The 12,553-nt window shown below is 32.9% G+C and overlaps 1 protein-coding gene across 1 annotated transcript; it reads right to left on the bottom strand.

The window, feature by feature from the left end:
* Positions 1–708: 708 nt before the first annotated feature.
* On the bottom strand, positions 709–10,237 carry LOC128232997 (uncharacterized). Its single transcript, XM_052946841.1, has 5 exons — positions 10,186–10,237; positions 9,549–9,641; positions 5,669–5,833; positions 3,099–3,280; positions 709–878 (listed from the first exon to the last, which is right to left on the bottom strand). Exons 1-5 carry the CDS (start codon positions 10,235–10,237, stop codon positions 822–824), a joined length of 549 nt encoding a protein of 182 aa, XP_052802801.1. The 3' UTR covers positions 709–821.
* Between the last annotated feature and the right edge of the window lie 2,316 nt (positions 10,238–12,553).

Below are 12,553 nucleotides of genomic sequence, written 5' to 3'. Positions count from 1 at the left end.
TGGTAGCGTTCGTCGAGCAACAGAGCCACCTCCTTGTGTGACAATCACCCCAACGTTTTTCCCTTTGTCAAGAAGTATGTTTACATCGGCATGTTTGAATCTGACAGAAGCATCAATCCAAACAACAAAGTTGTGCTTCCTAGCGATTATCTGAAAGATTTTTTTCGAGTTCATTCAATAAGTTCATAAAATGCATGTAATTAATGTCTATGATTAGTGAAATGTATTTGATTTCTTTAAAGAACAATGCATGTCATAAACGATATAAAGCTATCATGTCAATTTGATACATTTAAAGTTACCTCAATAGCTAACGGCTTGAAGGCATATCCGTGTAAATGCTTACAGTGCTCGGGATATTGATTAAAGGGGAACCTTTTTATTGTGCAGTTACACACCTTTTGCACCTAAAAAAGAAAGTTTCCAAGCAGACGCTCTGATTGATCAGTCTTAGAAAAACATAAAATTGTCGACACAAAATAGATTGACCATCAATCTAGTAGTACGGCTGAAGCCATGTTTTTATTTGTGATGGACACCTAGTTACGGCACATAGTAGGGCAGCTTTAGATTAGTAAGTGTTGTACATATCCTTCACATAAATATGAAGGAAATATATTTGAAATAGTTTAACGTTGATCTTAGGTAAAACATAAAGTTCGTTATTAAACTGTTTTAGGTAGTTATAACTCTTGTACATTTTGTGTATTAGTAATTTATTGTTCCACTGACCGTTCCCGCGCAGTATCCCCACCTTTAATGGTAAGCTGTTTTGACTGGTGTGTGGCAGCGGTTGTGCTTTGCGTTCAATGTAGTTTAGATCATTGCCTTATGCGACAAGTGAGAGTTAATTTTGAATCTGTGACTTCTTGGATTGTCTATAAAGTTTTCATCGCATTATTAAATGTAGGCAATACACATTGCATATTTACAAATTTTTTGCATTATATAATTTTATATATTTTTGCTTTTAGAACTCGTGTGAAAGCACTTGATGAGCAATTTAAAATTTGTTCAACAAAACTGTAATTTATCTATTTCTAGAACAACCATTTCTAGAAGATTGCAAGAAATAGTTACACTTCGAAAAATGTTCTAGAATGTAATGCATTGCTAACAGTACTACCACAATGATTTTTTTCTATGGAATGTAATAAGTATATATTTCATACAGAAAATAGAAATCAACGTTCAAATTAATAGAAAAAAGACATTAAAATCACACATGTTATAGTCACTCGTGAAAATATAATAACAATAAGGGAGTATTTTTCTATTTTGCTGTGATTTACTGATGGTGTTGTCTTATGAATACGTAAAAAGAATTAATGTACATTTCATTGATAGTTAACACTAGGATGATTACTATCTTTGTGTTATTATATTCTCAAAACCTCAAAATATTCAGGGACAATCTTTATTTCCGGTCAATAGCAAGAATTATTTGGATTTTTGACAATGATTTTATGTGTGTTTGTTTGTCAATTAACTTCATCTATAATCGGAGGTGATTATTTCTGGCACTGTCTAAGTCTGGATATCAAAGACCAACCGATGCACTAGTGTATGCAGTGGACTTTCATGAGTTATAATATCACAGCATTGCTGGTAAAAATAAGAATGAAATTATTTGACAGATACATTATACTGAAACTTGTTACAGATGTTAATCCTACATCAGGTGAAGAACAAGAAGTACCGCAACGAACTCTTTGGTAAAATTTTGATACACGATAAAGGTCTTTTTTGCAAGTATAGTCTGATAAAAGTCAAAATAAACATTAAATCATAGCCAGATAGCGGCATACTCAATAAAATGATATTATTTTAAGACATTTTGAATGTGAAACACATATGAAATTGATCTCCTTCTTTATTAGATTGTGAAAAGTTTTCGAGGTTGATTAATAAGATATACGAACGTACAAACAGCCTAAAGTTGTAAAATAAGTTGATTGTTTAGCTAAGTAAAGATTAATGTTACCAAAACACGATAAAGATATTTTTCATACATGAATATTCCAGTATTTTAGTCTGTTGTTTGGATTTTAGTTTTTAACTTTCATTTCGAGTCTGAAAGAATTTCCATTGAGAAAAGGACAGACAGATGAATATATTTTGGTTGTTGGGTTCCCATTATATAAGTATAATTAGTTCAATGTATTAGCATTTTAAACATTGCTTTAATATCGATTGCTTCAACTTTTGACTACTGGACTTGTTTCTGTAGTTTTTCATATAGATATTGTTAAGGTTTGGATATTTAAAAAGTCAAACTGCAGTCATAAGAAACGATAAATATACACATAAAGGCAATTAATATACATTTATTTTTAATATAATGCAGTATTCGCAATATAATTGTTAAGTTCAACAACATTTCAATGTGCATAATAGCTGTTTTACTCCGCCTTTAATCATCATGCCATACTTTAAAAGTAAAAAAATATTTGTGTTTTTTTGCATTTGATAATTATGTCGAAAAAAAGAAATTTAGCAAAATATCAAATACATAATGAACTAGACTATAGTGTTTTTTATAACTCAATTCAATACATTTTTGAAGTCTAACGTGTATCCCGTTTGGGAAAAAGGTTGCTGGTTATGATTTAAGTATATCGGACTGATCTGAACGCATTTCACCAAATTGCGAGGAAGTGTAAGCACGGGCAATATTATACATGATTCATTGAGGCTATTTGGCTGTTAAGTGCCTTTTAAAACATTAAACATTTACATTATATTATTTAACTAGAAGAAAATGCCTTAAGCCAAAACAATGAATCTGTTTAAATTAACAAGGTTAAAAATAGTGTCCTACATACAAATAGAAACAAAGTCACTTCGTGCATGCATCGAAATATATGTACTCGCAAATGTTAAGTTGGCCATTATGAAACATTTTAATTCGACCGCTGTGATTCGTGTCTAAAGATACAATTTAGACATTCAAGCTTATACTTATACTTTAAAATCGGCGTTATTGCTTTCGTGTGAATACAACGGAAAATCTTTTGCGATTGAATTTAAAACAAGTATTTATGCTGCTTTAAAGGGTTATTAAAGCCGGAGTATGTAGTGCAAACAGTAACACTTACCTCTTCTACTTCCTTGGCTGATAAACCTAAATTAAAAAAATAAAGCATCCAGTTTCTATGCAAGCGTTGTCGTAGATCATTAAAATTTTGCAACATTTCAATCATCTCTTGAAAATGATTTGAAGATGCACCGGTTATGAATACGGGTTTGTCATCTGATTTCCCCGAAGTCCATTCCTTCGCTGAAAGTAGCAAGTTATTTATTTATTTTTAAATGTTATTTGCCTCTTGGCGTTCACAGTATAGAATTATTGTATTGTTATCTAAACTCAACATTTAAAAAACAAACAATTTGTTTGGAAACAAACCACCAATTCACATTGACATTCATTTATATATTTACATATATAAATTTAAGATATTATCTGATGGATACATGTACATATATTACATGGTATTTAACAATGAACTTGCTGCTGGATTTAAGTACTGAATACGTACAGTATTCTGGCATTAATTAAACATGAACAAATACTGAGTCATATTATCTGTTAAAGATAGAACGGCCTTGTAATTGAGTTTGCACCACTTCATTGAACAAATTACAAATAATAACATTGAAGTATTATATGCAATTGAATTACTCAATTACAGTTTCTAGTTATGCAATCATTAATATTATTTGTATTTAATTTCATACAAGAGCAGTAACCAATATTTATTTTCACTCTACGATGTACGCACTATTCTCATGACATCGTAAGCATCTTAGCTTAATGCATGTCTAGTGTGTTAGACTTTAGGCCGCATGCCTACATTTCGCAAATCGGTATCAGGTATCGTCAGATCTACTTTTTGACATGTTATGTTAAAAGAATGAATTCTCCGGGGTTACCAAATGGAATCCATGGTGTTTTGCGGTTGAAAAAAGCGGCAAATATAATTATCATTTTATGAATATGCGTTCATAACACCGCAAAGTTAATGTGAATTTGAACGCAAGTCAAAGAATCTTAAATTAATATTGGAAGGGAACCGCGGGGAATGGATTATTACGCAGAAAAAGGAAATGGTTGACCAAAAGACCATGCCTAACTTTACTTGCTACAAATAGTCAAAACATCCTCATAGTTACTTTTACACGAGCAATAAACTCGCGAGAGGAAACCAATGTACAACTATCCTAGTACATAAAGGTTTACGGGTAACAGTTTGAGGTCACTTGAGTTAATATTTAGACGAAAACAAGGGATACATTATTAAACATGATAGTTATGTATGTCTGTTTGGCCTTAGTTTTGTCTCTTTATACGGGGCAATTGCAAGTTTTGCCACTGCGTTGAGGTTAAAGTCAAGTATTGAAAATATGGTTCAAACATTAAATTATGGCAATTTTCATTAAGTATATTTAAACCAATCGTAATTGTAACTATACAAATCTTATATAGGCCTTGTTCAGTAAAATATAAAAACCTCTGTTAATTATTGTGGACTCTATAACTATATAACAAAAAGATCGATACTTTAACATCGTGTAATTTGACTTCATAGGAATTATGTATGTTTTGCAAACATACTCCTGATCAAAACGACATTGCATGCTTGTTTTTTTCTTTTCTTTTGTTTTTAGTAAGTTTTGATGCTGTACCATCGTTCATTTATACGATATTTGTACGCTAACTGAATTTAAACTTTACTAAACTCAGTGGTTGTTTCCCTGATAATTTATTTTTCACTTTCAATAACGTTGTTTGCTCAATCTTAAAAAAATCAAAATCTGTTCGTATTATGAGACTGTTACTCTGTCTATGATAACTTAGTCTTTATTTTACTCATATATAAGCCGAAAACAAAACCCTTTTAAAAACAAGCGTTAAACAGATGAACTACAATTACAATTTTGTGATTATAATGGAACGAAAACGAAATTTTGAGATTAAGGTTATGTGAGTCTTGAATTATAATGGAGGTTAACGTTTTCGCATTATTCCTTTTCAGCCGACCCAAAACCAGGAAATGTTCTTGAAAGGTTTTTTTTTCATACCTGTTATTTTTGTTCTAAGAAATACTGAAATGTGTCTTAATGTCGGATATCATAATACGCTGACTTTCTACAAATATGGCTCGAACTTTATGCGAAAAACTAAAGAAACATGTTCAGTAGCTAAAAGTTTAAACAAAAACTCGGTTTATTGCTAAAGAATACCTAGCTTCTAATAAGATATCTCCGTTACGGGACCATTAACTGTTTTAAAATAAACTGGATTCTTTTGCCTCTAAACAGGATTGTTTTTATATTTCTAAATTCTTGGCTTGACCAATTTATAGTCATTGAGTTATCGATGTATATCAGAAAATATAATAAATGTCTTAAGACGACGAAGGAACGTTTTTTTTAATCCTAACATGTTATTAATTACAATATTTAGGGAAAATGTGACCTGATCGATTTCAAGCATTATTTTGTTTTTCTCGTTCATAAACCTACCATTAACTTAATATTGAACTTGTTTCTTTTGTCACTAAATGTTAACTTAGATATTTCTTTATCAATTGCAAACAGGTGCCTCTGTCACATTTTCTAACATTTTCATGTACAGTAATAAGACAGACACAATATTACAATGTACCTTTGACAAACTGTTCATACTCTGCGATTCGCGTTGGAATGGCCGTTGAATTTTCCCACGTTAGCTCATCATCTTTCCAAAATCCGTCCGGACAGTGCGTATCATTTGTGATAGCTGATAGCCGTCGAGGCAGAGTATAGTTTTCGACGACACTGCCTTTATATTCTAAATATCAAAATCGATGCAAAAATAAATATGAACATTCTAGTACATAACCTAGTACAATAACCTTATTGAAAAAAATGCAACTTCATCATTTGATAATGCAACCAGTAATTATCGTTTTTTTTTTTTAAATACGGCCAAGAATAATTTGTGTAACCTGTAAGCCAAAAACAGCTACAGAGTGTGGCGTACACGTGCATCGTAAATAAGAAGTTACAAGCGTAAGGAAGGAAAAAGAATAATCAATACGATTTTGTTGGCATACTTCGGCTGGCTTTTGGTTTTAAAAGAAAATTGGTTTGCAAGCTGCGCTACGGTACCTTAGGTGTGTTTGCTCAATGATGCCGATATAAGCGAAGCAGGTCTAAGAGTATCAAAATTTTACTTACTTTTTGTTTATTTATTTCCTGCTTTGAACAAGTTCTTTATTCATTACCAATAAATACAGCAGATATGTTAGGATGGGTATTTGACTTGATTGATTTATTGGCGGTTGAATAGTTAAAATTGATTTTTGTACGATGACTTAAGTTTATATTTTATTCCCTTAAAGTTTGAGTTGAGCCCGCTGAGTGTTATATGTTTTATTTGACACGCATGGATAAACAATATTCTACAATATTTATATTTATCATTATATTTACATTGTGCTGTTCTTCCTAGATTTTTCAATGATACTTTCAGTATAAGAATTCATGAAGACATTATTTTGAATCTCATTCGTTTTTAGTTGAATGATTTGGGTGTGCGTTATAACTTCATCAGTTTATATGTTTTAATTTACTTCATTGTATGCGTGTGTGTGTGTGTGTGTGTGTGTGTGTGCGTGCGTGTGTGCGTGTGTGCGTGTGTGTGTGCGTGCGTGCGTGCGTGAGTGCGTGCGGGCGTGTGTGCGTGTGTGTATGTGGTGTTTGTATTTGTGTATGCGATTTTTTTTATGTTTTTTCTCTTGTTCATTGGTTTGAGCCAATGCCTTCTGCCTCTAAACAGGCTTTATTTATAAAGTTTAATCAACTCGGCATTTCCCTGTAATTTTCATTATTTTCATTGTATGTCCCTTGTTGAGATGCGTACGTGTGTAATTATTTGTAAAATACAGTTCAGCTTCATTTTTTGCGCTTACGTTTACCTTTTGATTTGTTTGTCATCCTCTCTTGCATAAACATTATGATAGTTAACTGGACTTTGATTTGTTTTATACAATTTTTTTATGATTATACGTTCATTTATTTATTAGCCTTACGGAAGTGGCATCATTCAGCATTGCAAATGTTTGCGACTCTTTGTTTTATACAAATTGTCTAATGAAATGCTCACGTAGTTCATATAAATTCAAGTTTATTTTCAGCATTCTAATGCAGCTTGTGCACAAACAAAATCAATTATATTAAACCCTACTGGAACAAGACAAGCAGACCACAATTTATCTAATATATCGTTTTAAGATACAATAGTCAGGGTCAAACATACTCAACGCAATGCATATAACGACACAAGATATGAAATTCATGACAGAAATATCACAAGAGAAATAATACAAGTGTGAGTAACATCTTCGGCAAATCTGTGAACACCTAGTATGCGATCAACTGGTTTAAACCTCAACCTCACATTTGTACAGACATTCAATTATATGGGATAAATACACAGTTTTGGTATTTTCCTTATGTAAAGGCCTGTCCACAGCTCGAAATGCTATAAGTAGTTTTAAACAGCAAAATACGGAGCGAAGTAAAAGCAATGAAAAGGATATAGATGATAAAAATCAAGAAATAAGAGATCTAAAAGAGAGTGTACTGACACAAGGAGGAAAAATGAATGAAATAGAACAATACTCCATACGAAACAACTAAATGATAACTGGCATAAACGAAACATCCCCGCAGAAAAATGAAACACGGACAGATACATTAAAGCTCATTTTCCACATATTAAATGATAAAATCGAAGGGCTAAATATATCCGAGAGTGACATTGACATATGTCATCGATTAGGAAAACCGCTTGGGAGATCAAGACCCATTATAGTGAAATATCTCTCCCGGATGAAACGAAACGAACTACAGAAATGTAGAAAATAACTGAAAGGTACACAGACATATATTTATGAAGTCCTTTCAAAAATAAACAAGATTATTTTTGTTATCATGAGAAAGGTTCTACAGGAGCCAGACAAATCTTCAGAGCGAGTTTGGGTATGGGAAGGAAAGATTTTCCACAAAGGGGACGACCCGAAGATTCGCCAAGTACACCACAAAGACTATAGATACTGGACAGGAATACAGCAGTGGCATACAGGGGATTGGAAAGTTTTTATGCACGAAAAACTATGGAAATAACCAATTTTAAATGCGACATAGACCAACGATTCATCAATCGAATCGCTCATGAGAAAACTTTTCTTAACGATGTTTTAGCTTAAACTTAAAAGATCTACACGATGAAAGCATTGACACACCTTTGAGTAAATCAGTAATATGGAATGATAAATTATTGACACAAAATGGAAATACCTTACTTTATAAAGGATGGTTCAAGGTATAAAATTATTTGAACATATATACGATTACAGAACCCACTCTTGCTTCAAATTTGATGAAACTAGATTTTTATACGATATTCATGAACAAGATTTCCTGAAGTACCTAACACTATACCAGCAGCCTTTAAATTTTTCCGAACACTATTTACAGAGAAATGTTTACAACATCAATAGATGCGTCCCCTCAGTATAAAGTTTCTGTTAAGAAACAACAAATTAATATCTGTATAAAAGTATATTAAAAGAAACCAATATAGGTGACTTTTGTAACATGGAGATAGAAACCATTGAACACTGAAGCATTCTGTGAATGTCTGAAGATACAACCATTATGTAATGAACTAAATAATGTCATTACATCTAATTCAATCAATATTTGCATTACCAAACAGGAAATTTCCTAATTGTTTTAATGAGTTTTTTTTAATTTTCAATTAACTAGAAAAAGCAGTATACACATTTCAAGCTTATGAACAATATTTAATACTGAGAGAAAGAAATGAACCGCAGATCGCACTATCGAACAATAAATTTGAATCCCACATAAAGCAAAGACAGTGTTTAAAAATCAAATAAATATCACAGCAATAATAGCACAAACCATAAGAAGCTGTTTTCTACTCTTTATGATATCACAATACTTAACAATCCTTAGGGGAGAGCAAGAATGTGTGCGTGTGTGTCTGCTGTCTGCGCTTTGCGTGTGCATGTGCGTGTGTGTGCATGTGTTTTTGTGCGAGTGTGCGTATGCGCATGTAGAAAGTGTTTTCTATGAATTCGTACTTAAACTGTTTGCTTTAATGAACTATAGGCAAAAATAAATGAGGGAAAAAAAAGGTTTAAATTGTTCTCCAGACTAGGATGTGACTGAATTTCTTTATTAGTTTGCAAGATATCGCCCAGACATGTTACCTTAAAATAAAAACAGGTAAAATTGCACATGGATTTGCTGATGAACACACGCCCGACTTTGCTCGTAAACTTACCTCTTTAACAGACAGAAAACGGTGAATATATACCCTCATCAACACAATTGTGTCGAGCTAATGGGCATATTTTCACTCTTGTTTTTATTAATAAGTTTAAACAAGGAAAACAATCGCTCGTATTACATGTTATAGGTTAATCTCATAATTAAAACAAAGACCAATACTATCCAAACAAAATATTTACCTGAACGTGCATATCCATCAGCTGCGTTAGGAAAGCAAATTGAATCTGCGGCATTTAATCTTGTATAAACTTCGTACGTAAGGAAAAGTAGTCCTATAAAATAGAAAAACACATATTAGAAATTTTTAAAATTGATTGACGAATTGCCGAATGTTTTCTGTCAAGTTTATGCAAAGACGTCATTTTTATTGAATAGCACCAAACATGTTGTAACACGTTGAATACTTGTTTTTGTTATTTGACGTTAAAGGCAATTTTTGTCCGGACTGAGGTGTGCAGCTGGCAAATCCATTACCAATTATCGGTTGTTTTCGGCTACAAATGATAACGCTTGGTTTTATCCTACTGCTCTTTGACAAAGTTTTTAATAATATTTGTCTTACCCGTTCTAACACTTTCATTGAACACTCTGTTTCAATACGTAGTTTTATGTTAATCCAATCTTCATACATAAGGTTTTTTCACGACAAATATTTCAATGCTGGGTAAAATGATCAAGAATAATAGATAGTTGATATTTATATGAAAAACTACAGATACAAGTCCAGTAGTGGAAAGCTTAAACAAAACCCCGTCCGAGGGCCAACGCCAAAACTCAGAACAGTAACACAATCATCAAATTAATACCAATACAAACCTATTGTAGATAGCAACGCTATACATTTTGAATATTTCCGACACAACGCCATCATCGTTTACAGTTTTTACTATAGTGTTGTGATATTTGAGACAACTTAGGGTATCATATATCATATGTTTTTAACATATCATGAAATCCTTTTCCACCCTGCAGCCATTTGTATAAACACGTTTAGCCATGGTAATATTTTACCGGGGGTATTTCTTTGCAATAAATTGGCGATAAGCAAATGCATAAAACAAAATCAATTTGTACAGGGCTATGTATCACGGTAATATTAACCATCCCCCAACAGGTATGTAAATTGATTAATCGTCCTAATTACCGGAATGAAGATAGCCGAAAGGACATAAACCAACACTGATACCCAACTCATTTTGTCGCATTGAAAGACAAATTTTAACTACGTGAATATCACTGTTCCATTTCAACCATATCCTTAACAGTGAATAATTCAGAGGTAAGAAAACACCGTTATTCACTTTCAGTGTGTGTTTGCCAGGTGATAAATTACGTCATAGATTGTACGCCGGAAGGCAAGATTTTGCTTCGAATAAAGACTTAAAGCAAAGATAACCTCTCTATTTCTTCACCATTTTAAATGAACCATAACACAGTCTACGCCGCTTACAGAACCGTGCCTTTTTTAAGAAAATATGCATTCAAAATGTACTGCGCTAACTGCCTCATTTTGTTACTCATTAGAAACGTCAGTAAGATTTATGAAATGATCTTCAGAAAGCACAGGACCAAAGCATTTTTTTGTATACAATGCGCATTTTCATACAAAATGACACTCATTCTCAACTTCTTGGGCATTGCATAATCTACAAAGTCTTTTATCAACAGGTCCACCGCTCTGTTTCTATTCTTAAAGGGTAGTTTACCAGTGCGTAACTTGGCCAGTCAGGAACGTTTATTGTTGGTCAATATTTATTGTGAAAAACTAAAGAAGCAAGACCAGTAGTCGAAAGAAAATGAAACATAAACACCGTTTCATGACACAAGGTCAACGCTAATGACATAAAACACAAAAACAAACAATCACAAACTGTAAACATTGAACATCAACACAAAACTCCAAAATCAACACACTAACTATACTGTATAAAACTAGGGGTGTTTATGAAGGATTTGATAGGTATCGCATTGGAACGGTCAGTAAAATATGAATTTACTGGGGGTTAACACATTTGTGTGCACATCCTTACTCTTATCAAGCCAAAGTTCAAAAAGCAGTAGTATTAAATGTGGTCATCGTAGCGCAGTTGATCAATTTGGAGTTTACTAGAGTTGAGCGTCGCTAGATAGTAAATGTCAAATGAATCCACCATCCATTCACCTTTGCATTTACATGTTCTAAACCATGTAATGCTCTTGTAAATCTAGGCGATACTCAATACAAGTCAACTTCAAATAAGTCAACCCCCTACGACGATCACTGCTACCGTGAAGGTGTATTTACTGTGGTGACCCTTTTACACTAACCTGCTAACGGTGCTTACCGTTTCAAAGTCACCCAAGGACGCGTCCTTATGACAGATTTTAAAATGCATTTCTTAAAGTCCAGCACAGACATTTCGAACAACTTAATTCATACACACAGATATTGTCAATGTGAAAGGATATTACCAAACAGGAAATAATTAAATCAGGTTTTAATTCAATATTCGATCTTGAAAAACAAGCTCAGTACGTTCTGTCACTAGGTCACGAGAGATACATATAAAAACGAAAGAAAATATTAAAATTTACAATACCTTGAGCGACAATGAAAACAAAGAAGAAATAATAAATATAAGAGAAAATGAAGAATAATACTTAAAGAAATATGGAGGAAATATAAAGTTTTGCACCACCAGATAGTGAAGTTCTCCAATTCATTGATTTTATGAATTGGTTTCTTAGTAAAAGTAGATGTAGTCCGCTACCAGTTGTTGCAATTGAAAGAAACAATGAAGCCAACAGAAAATAGATTTGACGCATGTATGCTGCTGGCAAAGAGTTTTATATGAGCCAGGATTAACTTAAATGTGTTGCGATGGTACAAACAGGGCAATCGTTCCTTCCCCTAAAATGATGGACCACGATGAAGCGTGATTTTTTTTTCTGTTTAAGTATATAAGGATGAATTTACTACAACAAATTATTATGGTAGACGATATGGTATTAGCACCGATACAAGTATCTAAGGATAAAACATTTGCTGAATATGAAGCTAGTATATTGAGCAAACACGATCTTAAAATAGAGCTGGAGAAAACTGTAAAACCGCTTTTTATTGTTCTTAATAGGGGCGGTACTATTTCCCGGTTCCGGTCTCATCCGGTCCCGGTCCTCTCCGGTCTCTGTTTTCCAAATTTTA

The sequence above is a fragment of the Mya arenaria genome, chromosome 4 (genome assembly GCF_026914265.1).
Source record: "Mya arenaria isolate MELC-2E11 chromosome 4, ASM2691426v1".
NCBI classification, from domain to species: Eukaryota; Metazoa; Mollusca; class Bivalvia; order Myida; family Myidae; genus Mya; species Mya arenaria.
Note: the sequence above shows the minus strand (reverse complement) of the source record. Positions and strands in the feature narration are given on the sequence as shown.